General features: G+C 42.3%; 1 protein-coding gene across 7 annotated transcripts in view; it reads left to right on the top strand.

The window, feature by feature from the left end:
- Positions 1–6,373, top strand: part of BNC2 (basonuclin zinc finger protein 2) — a 420,364-nt gene extending 413,991 nt beyond the window's left edge. For 5 of the 7 annotated variants that reach the window (XM_045193713.3, XM_053924666.2, XM_045193712.3 and 2 more), the window contains one exon: positions 1,329–6,373. In XM_045193713.3, the coding sequence (XP_045049648.2) occupies positions 1,329–1,992 (664 nt within the window). In that variant the 3' untranslated portion in view covers positions 1,993–6,373. The remainder of the gene's footprint in view (positions 1–1,328) is intronic. The other 2 variants (XM_053924673.1, XM_045193715.3) reach the window with 2 other exon arrangements.
- The last annotated feature ends 11,094 nt before the right edge of the window (positions 6,374–17,467 follow it).

Raw genomic sequence — 17,467 nt, 5'->3', positions numbered from 1 at the left:
TATAATCAAGAGGTCTGTTGAACTTTATAATGGCTATTACAGATAATTTCTATTATCATGATTACTTCTCCAAGACATAGAGCTTCTGCCATTATTGAGAAGCTTTTATATATCTGTAATTTATACTGGTTTATTTTTTTGGAAGGGTAGTCTTCAAAGGGCACTTTTCAAACATGTGAGCCTTTGCAGGTGGAGAGAGGTATATGCCCAAGGGCACTTTAAAAATAAATGGGGGGTGTAAATACAAAGGCAATGTTTTCAGAGAGATAACAACATATCAGGCCTTGTAAATCATGACATCCCTATGGATGCTCTGGGACAAATCCTATCCTTTTTTACACAAGCAAAGCACTCAGTGAATAGAGTGAAAGTTTTGCTTGTCTAAGAAGTACGGGTTCCGGTTGTTAAAATACAGAAATAGTATGTTATTATTGTGCTTGATTTTTTTTGTATTTATTGTGATTCTTTTTTTCTTTCCGTCCCTTTGGGTTTTCTGTTGTTTAATGTGATTTTTTTAAAGGGTGGGTGGGTTTTAGATTTTTTTTAAAACAGTATCTGTTTTTCAATTTCTGTTTTAAAGAATTAAATTTTAAAAATTGAATTGCTTAATCAAAACATTTGCAACTCTAAAATGTAGCATCTCCTGAAAATAATTGTTTTATTATTAGATTTAGCTGAAATCCCAAATCATTCTAAGAAAAAGGATTTATGCCAAAGAGTCTATAACCCTGTTTCAAATAGCTCATCTATTAAGCTAAATTTTTTTCTACCTAAAACTTAAAGTCTGGGAAGATGAGGGTCAAGATTTCATTATTTTTGAAGTTAAACCTAAATTATCTAGACCATTTGCTATTTTTTATGCCTCTAAATAAGTAAAGTATTTGCTGTAGAAAAAAAGTTTCTTAGGTAAATTCTGGTTATTCAGTTTAGACAACCAAAAACTTCCCATTCTTTTATCCTACTTATTATGTGTTTTTAAATCTCTGCTCTGAGGCTGTCTGTAGCCGATGCTGCTACGTGGCAAAACTAACAGAACAATCATTGAGAAAAAGGTGCATGGGTTTGCATTCATCCCGCCATTGAAGAATTTTACTCTCTTATAAAAATTATGTTAATGAAAAGCTCCCCTTATTGCACTTCCCACCACCACTTAGTCCCAAATCCTGAGGATGTAGGGAAATGTTTGTTTTTATAATGGTGCAATTAGCAATGAATGTGCTTATTTGATGCCTAGTGAAAGCCGAATCAATTTTAAAATGCTCTCCTTTTTCTCACCCCTCCCCACTCCCTACACCCCTGCCCTCCCCCCTTCCCTCTCGATTTCCTAGACACAGTGCCAACATAAATCTGCATCGTAAACTGTTGACCAAAGAACTCGATGACATGGGCCTGGACTCATCGTCGCAGCCCTCCCTTAGCAAGGACCTCCGGGATGAATTTTTGATGAAGATCTATGGAGCCCAGCACCCCATGGGGCTCGACGTCAGGGAAGAGGCCTCCTCTCCCGCAGGGACGGAAGACTCCCACCTGAACGGGTATGGGAGAGGCATGGCGGAGGACTACATGGTCCTTGACCTGAGCACCACCTCCAGCCTCCAGTCCAGCAGCAGCATCCATTCCTCCAGAGAATCCGACGCAGGCAGTGATGAGGGGATTCTTCTCGACGACATCGACGGGGCGAGTGACAGTGGGGAGTCGGCGCACAAGGCCGAGGCCCCCGCCCTCCCTGGCAGCCTAGGGGCTGAAGTTTCAGGATCTCTGATGTTCAACAGTTTGTCCGGGAGCAATGGTGGGATTATGTGCAACATTTGCCACAAAATGTACAGCAACAAGGGGACCCTGAGAGTGCACTACAAAACTGTGCATTTGCGAGAAATGCACAAGTGCAAAGTCCCTGGTTGCAATATGATGTTTTCCTCCGTGCGAAGCCGAAATCGGCACAGTCAGAACCCTAATCTCCACAAAAACATTCCCTTCACTTCAGTAGATTAGTCTCAGAACGGACACTACAAATGCCAGCTCTCACCAGACGGCCTACATGTTTGAACTGCCATAGTCAGTGTGTGCTTGTGTGTTTGAGTGTGTGTGTGTGTGTATACACGTGTACGCCTCTCCGTTCACACACACACACACACACACACACACACCTATTTTCTTTTCTTTAGATATAAAAAGATAAACACTAAGTGCTTTTGAAACTTTTTCCTTTATAGTTTTGGAAAAGGCGGGAGGGATCTTTCATTCGGGGGTGAAAACTAAGTACCCTTTAAATACACACACACACACACACACACACACACACACATAAAGCGTGCAAGTAGCCCAAATTTTGACAGAATAATAATTCTTGGTCCTCTCCAAAGAGACAGTTTGTTGTGCCCATGACTGTTGCCTGCAAATAAAATAAAAGGGAAAAAAAGAAAAAAAGAAACAAAAAAGGAACTTCTGAATAGTTGTCTTTTGTGAACTTGAAGGTTTTGAGAGAATCTTCAACTAAAGCATGGCAGATTCACCTGTAAATATTTAGCCTTGAGAGGCCAATGATGTAAAACAATTGTATTGATGATGTTTAACTCTTTTGTTTAATTTTTACAGTTACATCCCGCTGTTAGATATGCAGGAAAAAATAGTTTGCTGGCTAGCTCTATTCATTTATGTTAGCATTAATGCACATTTAAAAAAACAAAAAAAACATGGTCTTGTTTTTACTACCTGCTAGATATAGTGATAAAGAGGTGCTGGCATGCTTTTCAGCACAGGTCGGATTTTTTTAAATGTCCTGTACTAGTACATAAATCCGGTCATGCACTTTTTTTCATACACTACAAGGGGATGTGTAATATCCATGCTTCTTTTTTTATTCTTAAACTATTGCCATACTTCAAATAAGTGTCTTTTTTAAAAAATTCACTTGTATAAAAATGGTCTGGTCAGTATAGGGCACAAATGCCAAACAAAAGTATTAGTGTTAACACAAAACTGCCAACTTTGCACAAGTTTCCAGAAAAGAAAATACAATTAGTCACTCAACATAACCACAGGCCAATTTGTCGGCCACCAGAAAACCGCTTAAAAAAAAAAACACTTGGTGATTCTTTCAAGTGCTGAATGTTATTAGAATCAACATTGCATCCTTCTTGCTTATATGTTAAGTTACATAAAAGGAAAACAAAATTATGTGGTGTGAAACAGCCAAGGCATTTATTCTTTAGAGGCAGGATAATATTTCAGGATACAAAAGCCCAAATTACTCACTAAGGAACAAAGCTGAATACAGTAAAAGGGTTGAACACATTTCCAAGGACCTAACCCTTATCCTTTAAGAGAAAAAAAGTCTGAACCGGGCTGGTCTGTTGTGTGGCTGTCTAATTTGATGCAAGTTCTTCAGTAGTGGTGTGATTCAGCCCGTTTGATAGACAAAGTCGAAAGACATTTAACAGCAGCCGTACTCTGAAGCTCTGAAAGCATGTGCTGAACTTGAATTGAGCAACACTCCTTTATGAAAAGCCAGAAGAACAGGGGTTTAAAACCGGATCTCTCACTGTTTAGTGTTTTGCGCTTCCCCCACACGATTTGTCAGAGAAAAATGAAAGCAAGCCTAAAACCAAGCAATTGAGAGTGAGAAGGTGGGGCGGGGGAGAGATGATTCTCCAAAGCTTTTTTGTTTTGTTTTGTTTTGTTTCCGATGTTTACACATGTTGCCTGAGCTGGTTAACCACATCGGCAGCCTCAGCTACCACAACATACTGACTAAATGATGATATTTACTCAAGTTCAGTCTGCAGCCAAAACCATTAGGGTGTGCATTGCAGACTGCGTTGTGTTGTTTTGGTTTTTTCTAAGTGAAGGGGGGAGAGATAAACAAGGAATATGTTGTCAAGCAGTACACAAGAATTTCAAGAGAATGTATTTCTTTTCTGCGTTTAATGGCCTCAAACATTTCTCATTAGTCTAAAAGTTAGAAATACCCCCTTTGTTTTAACTTCATGTCATTTCCATTTTTCATATGTTTTGTAATTATTTTTTCTATGTTCACATCAGCATTCACTTCCGTTAAATTTGCCAAAGGAAACTGTTAATATGTTTCTGTTGTTATTATTCCTATAGGATTTATTGTACCTCACAGTATTTATTGTTTCCAAAAAGAAGCATCAATAGTTGAGAATTCAGTATTTTTATTTGTGAAAAGTTCAGAAACAATAGATTCTTAAAGATAAGCTAGATGTGTCCATGAGCTTTATCTTTTCATCTCCTTGAGAGAATGCTATGGGGTTCATTTAATTCGTCACCTGTTCTACAGTGAGGAAATACCAAAATTACTTGCAGTACAAAAGAAACCTTATTAAACACTATGTCTCTTAAATGACAAATGTTTACGGTAAAAAGCTGAGGAATTAGTAATAACCATTTTCGTTTTCTTGTACCTTTGAATTTCCCAAAGTCTTAATTACTTTATTTTTGTGTTGTGTTAAATTGAATAGACAGAGATGTTTTCTTTTGTTTTATACCATATAAGACTCTGTACAGTATGTTTGTGAAAGATTGAACTAGAATAATGAAAGTTTGTTTGCAAACATTTTGGTCCTCTTAGCGTTCTCTCTGTTGCGCTGTTGCCCCATTATCAGATGGTTCAGTTCAAAGAGGGTGGGAAAAATATTGTATCCCAACAAAAGATTATAGTAACACTCGCTTTTGGAGTATGCATAGAGAGAATTATACCCAGTTTTATAAAATAACACATTTTTATTTTAGCAACTTTTATAAAGTTACACTCTTGGTTGAGGTATTTGAACTCATCTTGTACAAAATCAATGTTTAGTCTGTTTAATTTAATGTCAAATAAAAGGTCAGATAGCCCTGGTGAGTGAATTACATAGCTGTCAGCAGGTCACATCAGCAAATGAACCAGGCTTTAGAACTGATGTCTGTTACTTGCCACAAGCCAGGCTAATGTGGATAGCCAGTCACAACAAGACCAGAAGCGGTGAGATTCTCAAAGTAGTATTTTTCTTGCCCGGAAACATAAAAGTGCAACTGCATTTTGTCAGAGAAATGGCAATGAATCCTGGAAACTCACCCTGTTTAAGTATCTCCTCTCCTATTTGCTATTATTCCTGTGCCTCCAATGCCCAAATGTAATGGTGGCCTTCTCAATGGGTGAATATTTTCCAATGCAAAACCCATTTGCTTAAAAGGGGAAGGGGGTGTGAATAGAAGTGGTACATAACAGGTCCAGTCATGAAATGTACAATGCCTTTAGTTCCAAAGAGTTGCTTGTTCTTGGGTGTGTGCCTGAGTGCAGGGTGGAAGCTACAAGTCTAGTTAAGATGGTGATCGCAAGGTTTGTTTGCAAACAGGAAGCATTAAGAGACCAGCACTTCCATCACTGAGCCCTTCCTCTTCGCCCATTCCTGCGCATTTGTTTGTTCACACAGATTCCTGTTGTGAGATAGTTTCTCTCTGACTGCATCTATTCTATACTGGCTGAAAATTAATGGCGATGCTGACTTTCATCTAAGCGGCTGACCCCCGTTTCGTTGATTTTAACCAGAGTTTTGTCCCAGGTACAAAATGAGGTAGTGTTATTAATATACATGTTTAGTGGGCAATGTTGAAACTTACTGATTTGATCATTTTCTTTTAAACTTTTTGTGAATATCAGAAAAGCTGCTTCTGCTCTAGGGAATATCTGCCCGCTATGGAGGGGGGACAAAGAACAGGAAAACAGGTAATAAGTAATTTGATTTTTAAAATGTGGTCAGAAGCTTGACACTCCTGTTCTGCTATTAACTGTATTGAAATAATTCACCCCAGTGTAACACATTTCAGGTCTTGGTCCAGCCACCCAGTTCAGCCTGATGCCTTTTAAAGTTAAGAGGTGTTAGTATTTTCCTTCTCAATATGACAAACATCTTTTTTTGAAAATGTTTTTAGCACAAAGGTGCCACTGTCTTTGTAGTGTGTGACTCCTTGGGAATTTCTGGGCCATTTCAATAAGAGGAGGAAGGTACTCAACTGGTTAACAGCCCCATTAGTGTATACACTGCTCTTGGGAAAAGTGGGGGAGAAAAACCTTTGACTATATCAAGAATGGGCTGTTCCAGAGACATTCTCCTCATTCTACTCAGGAGCAACCATGCATTAGGTTCTCACCAAATAAAAGAAATGCGGTCTTTTGTTCCCCACCCTCTGTACACACCCCAGATGCGTGCCAAGCCGATGAGAATGGGGGCCCTTGGCAATGAGAACATAAAGAAGCCAGTAACCAGATGGAGGTGGGCATGCTGCTAACTACTAACAGTTGACTTGAGCAGCCCTAGCTTGTACTTGGTCTGTTAGTGTTGAGTTAGATTGACTAACAGAGTAAATAAAATTCAACGGTAAAAAGACACGCTACATCTGCTATCATAAAGAAACAAATCATCCAGAAAAAAACTTACATTTTTTTCTATCGACACATTACTTTTCTCAAGAACAACTTTTTTTAAATTATGACTAGCAAATTTCATTTTTAAATAATCACTTATATTCCCCCAAACTCAGAATGTTAATATAAAAGAATTTAGTTTTTCTCTCTCATTCTTTGTTTTTCAATGGGGAGGGGGGCTGTGGCCTCAACAAGTAAGGACAACAAAAGGCAGGTGCCAGAGAGACTGAGGGAATCACAGCTTTCCCGAAAGCCCAGGGAGTAAGGCACGCTAAGTAGAGGCCTGGTGCCTGCCCTGTTTGACAGTAGCTAGAGAAGAGTTGATGCACTAGAAGTGTGTACAAGAGAAAAGTCTGGCGCAATCCTGCCTGGCAGCGGGTGAGATCATTTAGGTGCAGTGCCCTGTCCAGCTCCCCGTGACAGGTGCAGCACTGGACCCCAGTCTGAGGACGGAGGAAAGCCAGGACAGATGTGTGGAATAGTTCGAGTTCCTTAGGGTCAGGAAAACCAACAAGGCATTTGTGCGGGGGTCAGGTGGGAGGGGTTCTTACTCTTTTTTTGGAGTGGGAAGTGATGCTGGAGTCCCCTAGGAAGCAAAAAGATGTGACGGGTCAACCTAGGTTGTAGCGAAGGCTGGTGGTAGAACCTAGCTCGAACCGTGCCGAGTGAACAGCAGTGAGGGGTAGCAGCATGGATCTGTTCTTGTCCATCATCATTTTTGCTCACCCCTGTAGCTATGGTTGTAATACTACTCAGCTAAAGTTCTCCTGATCAAAATGCGTGCTCATTTACCTTCCTACAAAGCATCCCCGAGTAACTTCTCTGTTTTTATGTCTTGTTTATGTCAGTATTAAGGCCACATCTGATCTGTCCCAGACTCATTTCCATATTTTCTATAGTTGGAGAGTTGCTCACTGTAAATGGTAATTTTCAATTAGTATTATGTAAATCCAGCTGTAAAATTGAGCAGTGAATTAATTTATCATCACTCTTGCCCAGACACCCATTCCTCCTCCTATGCTGCCATCCTTATTGCCCTCACATCTTGCACAAAATGATGTTTATGGTCATTCGGCAGTAGCTGGACGTCAGTACTGTCTTTCGGCATTTGTTGAAAAATCCAAGTGCCTCGTATAACAGAGTCTAAAAATAAGCATTTTTACAAGTACACTGAGTTGGATCAGCATTATTGTTCATTATAATGCTGTATGTATTTTTGGAGCAACATACTATAGTTGTCATAAAACTATCTTTATTCTTCTCTAAAGCATTGTTGTAAATTCATTTGACCTTTACTGCAAAAAAAAATCTTTTTTTTTTTTTTTTATATAGAGTACCAAGACAAGGTTCAGTTTGTAACAAATAATGGACCATTACAAAAGAGGAAAGGGAAAAGCCTGGGCTAAGCAGCAAGAAGCTTCAGTTCAATTTCACCTCATATCTTTCTAATAACTTACTTGTCACTTTATTACCTTCCAGTAATGTGAACGCTGCTGACAAGACTGTCACACTAACAGCAGACAACACCCTCTCTGCTTCAGCCCCAGCTCTCCTGGCTACTTATTGCCCTGGCCCTGAAGGGACACAAACTAATAGTGTGCTTTCCAGTTCAGCACTTGGCCATCAAATATAAAAGGATGCGTAATTGCCTGTTTATCCCTTGTGAAGGGGAAATTGAGTACAAGGGCTAGGCTTTCCCACTGAGCTCCCTGAGGTACAAACATTCACAGTCTCTTCCCCCCACCCTGCTCCCACCTCTCCCTCCCCTCCTGCCACTTAAGCTCACACACACACCCCTCCCTCCCTATGAAACTGCATCTTTGGTAAGCCCAGGGCTGCCTCTCGATGTCCTCTCCAGCTATTAAGTGGACGGTAACAAGATGACTTCTAAAACAAAGGGTCAGTAGAGAGATGCTGGCTCTGACAGCATTCCTTACGTCTTTGGAACTTCAGGATGTAATTGCACGCCCATCTGTTCGGGTGTGGCCCTAAAATTAGAGCAAAATTGCCCATAAGCCAGTGGCATGCACAGCATTAGATTGTCCCATCATCTGCAAGGACAGCATTAAAATACATTTCTTCCCCTTCGAAAACCTCACGTTGTAAACAAATTGTTGTATAGGGTGGTTAAAAAAAGTATTTTGTTGTTTTGAGCTCTGGCACCCAACCATCGGTCTCAGTGAGCCCGAGCGTCTCTCACTGGCACGCGGCAGGCACACTGCCATTTGGTTACACTGCACTGACAGCCTGACAGGAGGGGCGTGGGGTTTCGACTTGAATTTCTAAAACGGAGACTACCCTATACATAAAAGTTAAACCCTCCACTTGGGGAGAACTTTTGTCAAGTGCAAGTAGAGTGAGCTTTACTCTAGAACCAAGTGATGCGGGGACACAGGCACAAAGGACGAACACATGCAAGTGTTACATTCCCAAATGCTTTGAGGCCAAATAACGTGGAGGCATTGCGTTGGCTGCAATTTTTGTGTATTGAGCTACTTATATGATGGTTGCAAAGTGGCTAATCAGTGACGAAGTGAAGTGCACGGTCTGTTTGTGATGAGTCTTCTGTATGGAACGCGGGGATTCCGTGCTTCCCGCTGCCCTGCAGCAGGTCTGACAGACGCTGTTGACCTGGGCCACAGCAGTCACATCTCAACTATATTTCTCAACCAAGTAAGACACATGTGGGTGTCACCTTTTGACGTGGACTCGTGGAAAGAGAGAACGGTAGATTTAGAGAGAGACAACTTAACAGGTCTCATTTGACAAACCTATGCTAAGAAATTTCATTAACCAGTCTGAGCGCTGGGGAGAAAAGCACTTTGAGCAAGGGTTCCTGGAGTCAGGGGAAAAGCACTTAACCTGATGTTTTTTAAGTTCCTCCTGTACGTATATATTACAATCATTTTTCAAACATCACATTAGAAACTTTAATTAAAAACTCAGTTGCCAAAATTGCACAGATTCTGCTAATATTATTATTAGCATTTCCCCCTTTAAAGAACAGGGATGCTTAAGGACATTTCTAATTTTTTTAATGCTTTTATTAGCTTCATTTTCTAAAAGAATCTTTGAAGAGAAGGAAGAGCAGAAAAGGGTATTTTAACAAAAATGGAGAGACATAGATAGTATAAAAATATATTTCTTGAACAGAGAGAGTATCTAAGTGCTATACCAAGACTTTATACGGCTTCCTGTTGCCAAATGTGATGTTGAAATAATGCACAACTAAGATGGCAAATCAAGCCATTATTAATCGGCTCTGTCCGCTCCTGGTAGGGAATGCAAGGACTAAGAGGTGACTAGGGAGCCCCTGAGGGTGGGAGAGAGCTGCACTCATCCGGCCCTGAAAATGTTCCCCCAAGGAGGGGGAGGAACCCCTGCACCCTTGTAGTCCCCCTGCAACGTGAGCTGACCAGCACGGTTTCTGTAAGAAAATCGCTGCCTGCCTTTTCCATGCTAGGAGACACAGCGTCTCCTGCCCCTGAGAAGCATTGATTCATGAGGTATGATGTTCTTGAACTCCCGATGTGCTGAGTTAATAGGTTCACTTGAGATGTATAAACCAAGGTTGATTGTTTATTTTTTCATCTAGTACTCAATTTGAAGCGTTTTTGCATGTCTTTGTACAGAGTAATCCATCCCTCCCATTGCCTATCTTAATCTCCCCTGACTTTTCCGTTATCTTTCCGCTCCCTCCCTTTGCTCTTCTGAACTCACCCGCCCCCTTTAAAAAAAAAAAAAAAAAACAACAACAACAACAAAAAAACCCCTCTTTTCTGAAGCAGGAAGATAGAACACGCCTTCATCCTGACTTTGATCGCTTTGGAAACATTTGTGTGTTCTGCCCTGTCCAGGGTTTACATAACGTGAATTAAGTGAATGAGATGTTCTAGTATTATATATTAACCTGATATGACTATCGAAGATTTATAATATATGGTGCACTTGCTTTCCTGTGCAAACTTTGGTTCAGCTGCCCTGCAGAGAATCTTACCATTTCCCTACTGATGCCAGTATGAAAAGTGCAGGAGAGCTAAAAGTGAGTACACGGAGGTCAGAGGCGGGGAGCAAGGTGGAGAAACCAGGAGAAGGCTTCGCTCTGAGGCTGCCTGGGCCTTTCCACAAAGGTGGAGGTGAGCTGGGGCTTTGGGAAGAAAGTGCTGTGTTCTCTACTGCTGATCTCGGGTAAGTCCTTCTAGGACTGGCGAGATCCATCACACAGCTGGGAGGACACAGAACTTTCATCTCCACCCCAAACCCACTGGTATGTCTCCGTTACAAAAACATTCAGTTCAACCTGCATATTTAACAGCAAAAGTAGCCAAAGGGAATTGAAATATCTTGAGGAAAAGGAATTTTCACCAAGATATGTCCCTCCCCTCCCCCAGAGCTTGGGGGCTTCTGCTTTTTCTTTTGTGTTGTTCTCATCTGCATCACACCAGTCTCTTCTGCTAAGCCTGTCACAGAACTGAAGTCTGGACCACAAAAGGCAGCTGCGCCAAGGGATGGGGACAGCTCACATTGCCCTGATATAATTGTGACGTCGGTAGCTTCCTAAATACTGTATGTACCGTTAACAAGGGTTTTTCTTGGTTTTGTTTTTATTAGTAGCCTAAGGGAATTAAAAGTTTTTATTTGCTATTTCCTTTGTTGTATTTTCTGTACTATAACTGTCTACAGTATGTCTTTTGCATAAAATGCATAAGGGTTTGGGGATGTAAATGGAATTTTATTCATATTTTGTCCAAATACCTCTTGTAATTTGTATCAAAATTCTTGTACAATTTTTATATTAAAGATTTATCAGTCACTGATTTCTCCTTACCTTCTTGATTTGAAGAAACCTCAACAAACTCCAACAGACCTTTACAAAATACACCTGGTAGCACCTCAGCTCCCATTGTAATTCCCCCTATTTAAGCACACTTGCCGGATAACCGAGAGTCACTCTTCTATCTGGACTAAATCCTGGTTTACATAATGCACTTCTTAGGAAGATTAAACTCGCCTCTTGCTCAGAAGGCAAAGCTGAATCAGGGCTACAAAGACCCCACAGTCCCAACGGAGCGCAGCAAACACCGACCTGTGTCTTTCCTCACGAAAGCTGTCCCATTTGGGGATGCCTTTTCCCCAAAGCCTTTGCCCAAGATCTTTTAGGTATCTTTGCACCTCAGCTTTCTGCAAATAGATTTTCTTCCCTCCCCACCCTGTGAAATTTGTGAACAGCAGCCAACATTATAGAATAGTGACTATATGTATATATATTTTCAGGCTGAATGCTTGTGTTTCAGTGTATATCCTCCCGGCAGTGCTTTTCTGCAGATTCTGCTCATTCTAATCTAGAAATAAACTAACAGATGGAGAGATGTCATAATCGGTGACATTTCCTCCTTCTGTCATACTGCTTAAGGGACAATGGGAAAAAGTATGTAGAAGGTGCTTTGGACTCAGCAATGTTTAATATTAGCCCCTTCTCTTACACCAATCCTAGCTGAAAATTGGAAGGGAGACTGTAAGGACTCTCCCTTCCAATTTAGAATTTTCTGTCCATCCTAGAGCCAGATTTGCCCAAGTCTCCCCAGCTTCTACCACCCACTTCTCTGATTTTTTTTTCTGACCAGTAACTGGGGAAATGAGCTACCCAGACTCTGTAGCAACCCCTGCCCCCAGCCTCTGGCTGGTAAGAAGCTGGGCAGGTCACTTGTGCCTGTCTGGCCGTCATCAGCCCCAGAGGCAAGGAGCTGTCCAGCCAACTTCAGATGCCACTGACTGAGGGTCCCTCTCCAGGCAGCCGGGGTGCCGGCCACCAAGCCTTGACTGGGTCTCCTTGATTTCCTTTGAGTGTCCATAGATGGGTTTGGGGTGAGGGCGAAGAAATGAAAGGTTAAACAACTTGGGTGAAGTCAGCCTCCTCTGAGGCATGTGGTGATAAATGTCACGGGCATGCTCACGCACTCCTGCAGGGAACCCACGCATAATTATGATCTTTTCATCTGTCACAACATGTCTGTAATTGGCAAGAATTCTCCCTCAAAGAGCTCTTTCTTTTAAAAAAATGTTTTAGATGTTATTAAATGGCGGAAATCGTCCTGTTTAGTGGAGAGGCACCATGAAGACAGCTCTTGGCACAAAGCTAATCAAAACTGCCTGCATTGTGGGCGGTGGCTCTCCCGAGTCACTGGAAGACTTGCCATCTGCTAGTTTGCCCTGAGTTGGTTGACAATATGACAGTAGATTAAGTGCTACTAATTTAATAAAGCTGCTCTGAGGACGAAGCTGATCTATCAATGAACACCGGAGAGGCTCGCATTGGTTTGGGCTTGGGAGGGCGTCTGAGAATACTGAATTGCCTGAAGTAATACTTGGTGGGGGGGAATCTATCGATCCCCAGTAAGGCACAGTTATTTTTAGTCACCTGACTCTCGGGCACCCAATCATTACCCATATTCATCAGAGAGGTATAATGAACAGAGGTATTGATTAACAGAGCTAGCCAAAGAGATTTCCCAACAGTGCTAGTTCACATTGATGGGTCTCCAATGGGAATACAGGCCACGCAGCCCTGGAACATAACTTATTGTGTTCTAGGTCCTCCCACTGATTTTATTTGGGGGGCAGGGGCGGGACAGTCTTGCACACAGTGGTACTTCCTTGACCTGTCTCTGAAACCTTTTTGGAAAAAAAAGAAAAAAAGAAAAGAAGAAAACCAACTTGCTGCAACAGTCAACAAGTACACAGCCCCGCTCTAAGTTCTCTGCTCCGACCCAGGCTAGCTGTCCTGCCTCCTCTTGGATTGCTGCGTGTGTTATCTTGATTTACAGACATTTGCTCGAAGCTGGGACATGCCAGTCAGAGCTCCAGCCATCAGGCACAGGAAGCCTTCCCTCCCCTAAAGATCAACATATGGCTTCGGGAAATTACCGTGTTAGGCTAATTGCACCAAGTTGGCATGGTAGGAACATAATGAGTCCCGATTTCAGCATGCTGACCCCAGACCCAGTGATGCCAGCACAGAGTAACTTTCCAAGCATTTTGCCTCATGGCAGGAATCCTCATTGAGCTGCTGTTTGCATTTGGTTAGATTTCTAGCGCGCACCCAGAACCTGCACAGCCGCATTCCAGTCGCACGAGGGAGTTCGCTGTGCTCCTCGCAGGAGCGCTCGTCCTTCCAGAGAACCAGTGGTGACCCAAATGCCATAACCATCAGAAGCCATGTGTTGCCTGATGGGCGACATGCTGCTTAAAATGCTGATATGTAACTAGAAACCGTTAGACCCCGAGGAGGAAAAAGTAAAGGATTAAGACAAGGACAGCTGTCAAAAATAAAACCCAAGTGCATCATTAGAAACCAAAGATTCACAAAGCACAACTGTCTGTCATCCACACGAGACCGTAGCAACGCTCGACTTGTATGTTAATGAAATGCCGTAGGAACACTAAGTCACCCCGTAACCACTGAGGCTAGAGGGAAGTTCCTCTTTACTCCAGTCTCTCCTTGCCTGAGCCTCGGTTTTTGATGATGTTTAATTTCATTCGCCTGAGATTATCCTCACCAAAGTGCCTTAATTGTCTTACCTTGGCCAGCATCTTCGGATGCAGGTTCTGCCTCGACCTTGAGTCTTTTATGCCACCTTCAGTCCATTCTTCGCCCTTCTTTGCTCTCTTCATTGTGGTGTCCAGTTCAACTCCTGTTTTCTTGGCTGATAACATTTTTTAAAAATCAGTTCAATATATTTTGATCCTCTGGGGTTAGACTGTACCTTGACTTCTCTCCAAATGTAAGAGCTTATAGGGAAAAAAAAATATCAAAGGCTTCAGTAATTTTAAATCCAGAGTTCTGTTCACTGTGTAGCAACTTCAGGTTTTTGGAATGCACCACAAAGTGGTCATAAGCAATTGAATTTGGAGGTTATCAGGGTTTGGGGCATGTGCTATGTGAGGTGATTTAAAATGATTAGGCCGCTTCCAGGTTTTTAGAGAGATTCATTTTTACAGATATAAATGCTATTAACAATTCAAAGCACTCTCATAATTCCCCATCTTTGTTCTTCCTCGTGATCTCAATTTCAGTTTTTCTTATTTTTATTAAGTGGAGAATTTCCTTCCAAAGTTTCACAAAGTCATTTGCAGGCTGAAAACAAGACACATATTTGATTATTTTCAGATGTCGCATCAATTGGCCTTCAGCAGAAAGTAATCCTGCAAGATGTTATGCTTTTTGCTTTCTGTTCTTTCAAAAACCACAAACCTGTGTGTTTGAGAATATGACTCCTTCCGAAGCCCGCAGCCGTGACCACAGAGCTCACAATGAGGACGGTTTCAGGCTCACACACAAAGGGAAGCAGCAAAGCCCACTCACTTTCCACAGGAATACCGTGGGCATGAGCAGAGAGGGGGGAAACCAGGCTGCAACCCAGGAGTTTGTGCCTCATGTGGGAATTCTGTTCTAAGCACTTTAAAGATGGGCTCTTTTTCCAGTCCCCACAGTTTGTAGTATGTAGTGGTATGTAGTAGGTGATCGATGCACATGAACAGAATAAACGGATGTGTGAACGGGGGCCGGTGGCCTTTGTTAAACGCCAATGTCAGAAGGGGCCTTAGGATAAGGCAAAGGAGGAGGCTATCGCACCTGGACAGAATGCGTGGTTCAGCTACCTGGGAAGCAAACAGTAGCAGAAGCAGTGAAGAAGGAGACGGCTTTGCCATTGTTTTCCCTTCCGTATGCCCTGACCTGAACTCACTGGAACCTATAACTCATGAGTGGGCACCAGGGCTGGACAGAGAGATCTCCAAGAGAAACCATCTGTCCAAGGAGTTGGGAAGAAAAGAGTGAACGCTCAGGGAGAGTAGAAGAAATTCCCTATTGTTTCTTTTTTCTCTGTTTTCTCATGCCTGCCGCAAACCCAAGCAGTCCTGTGATGAGAGCGGCATCAGACACTTAAACTCTGCAGGGAGGAAGCCGCCTGCCTCTTTGGAAGAGCTGCTGTCCCGGGAGGTTGGGAAATGCTTTTGCTCTGTATCTCCTTCTGGCCTCCCATGCTTACTCTTGGAGGTGAGCACAGTGCCAGGACACGAACTGCAGAGCACCAGCTTTCCGGCCAGAGGACCGAAAAGGCAAGGTTGTCCGGTTCCAGAGAGGTCATGGAGAGGGAGGTCCTTGGGAAGGGAATCCTTTAAAATGATGGCCTCCTGAGCTCACCCCTGAGGCTGGTGGGCATGGATCTGACCCCCACAGCAGGCACTGGCTACTGGCTGACACCGGACAGATTCAAATCGTGCTTCAGGGGGCGGTTTAATTGAACCAGCACTAGAACCAAGACCCACAGAAGGCTGGTGAGAACTTGCATCCTGGACTCAGGTCCAATGCCTGCTAAAAACACACTGGTGTTCTCCATAGGATGTAACCAAGACACAGAATCTCACAGCATGTGTGGTAGGCAGACAGATTGTTTTTTAGTTGTGGTAAAATATACATAACGTAAGAACTTGCCATTTAACCACTTTTGAGTGTACCATTCTGTGGCGTTCCGTACATTCACCACAGAATGGTACGTAACCACTCTGCAGCCATCACCACTGTCTGTCTCCAGAATTTTTCATCTTCCTCACCCGAAACCGTACCATTAAACACTGACTCTCCATTCCCCCTACACCCACCGTCCTACTTTCCGTCTCTACGAGTTTGATACTCCAGGTACTTCGTACAAGTGGGATCATGTAACACTTGTCCTCTTGTCACTGGCTTATTTCACTTAGCATAATGTCTAAAAGGTTCACCCAAGTGGTAGCATGTGTCAAAATTTCGTACCTTTTTAAGGCTAAGGCGTCACTGCGTGCGTACATCACCTTTTGTTTATTCATCCATCTACTGATAAGCACGTGAGTTGCTTCCACCAGTGGGCAGTAGGCAGGCTTCTAGGACATTCCCGAATGACGGTCACATAGCACTTTTTACGTCCTTGTGTCATCCCGTCCCCCTGAGTGTGAGCTGGACCTAGCGACGTACTTTTAACAAACTGACTGTAGTAAAAGGGACACGATCCAGCCAGGATACGACACGAAAAGGTTCAGCCTGTGAAGAATTGGGGGAATCTTTCACACGGGAGATGACAATCAAAAAATGTCACTACCAAGATGACAAAGGTGCTGTAATTACCTGAAAAACAGCTTAAAGGCAAGTATTCTTTAAGTGCTCCAACGAGGGCAAGCACTTTTATAATAAGTGGAAAACTAGAGGGTCTCAGCTAAAACATAGAAAACATAAAAATCAAATGGAAATTTTAGGACTGAAAAATAAGATAATCAAAATTTTAAAAAATTCACTGGGTCGTTTCAATAGTAGACATGACAAAGGGAAGTCAGTGAGGTTGAAGTTGGGTCAATACAAATTACCCATTCTGAACAACACAGAGAAAAACAATGACCAGTCTCAGGGACGTGTGGCCCAGAACACAGCATCTAACATGTGTGCTTTGGAACTCCAGAACTGCAGGTGAGAGCGTTCAGTGAAGAGAAAATATTTGAAAAACTAGTGGCTGAAAACTTCCTAAATTTGGCAAGACTCAAAACTACAAACTGAAGAGGCTCAGTAAACCTAAACAGGATAAAGCCAAAGAAATGTACACCTGGACACGGCATAATCACATTGCTGACTTCTATAGATAAAGAAGAAAATCTCAAAGACAGCAGGACCAGGGTAAAACACCTCATTGCGTCTAGGAAAACACCTGGGAAGACAGCTTTTTCATCAGAAAACAAAAAATGCCCAAGGGATGGAACAACATTTTGCAAGTGCTGAAAGAAAAGAACTATCAACCCAGAATTCTAAATCCAGGCAAAAAAATATTCTTCAGGAATTAAGATGAATTAAACACATTCTCAAATGAAGGAATTCTCAATTTTTTCCCCCAGAATTCATGTTCCAAAAGAGCTGCTAAAGGAAATTCTCCAGAAAGAAGACAAATGTTACTAAAAAGAAAGCTGGAACCTCCATAAAGAAGCAAGAGCAACAGAAATGATAACTACATGGGCAAATAT

The sequence above is a fragment of the Desmodus rotundus genome, chromosome 1 (assembly GCF_022682495.2).
Source record: "Desmodus rotundus isolate HL8 chromosome 1, HLdesRot8A.1, whole genome shotgun sequence".
NCBI lineage: Eukaryota > Metazoa > Chordata > Mammalia > Chiroptera > Phyllostomidae > Desmodus > Desmodus rotundus.
This window is presented reverse-complemented; position numbering and strand designations above follow the sequence as displayed.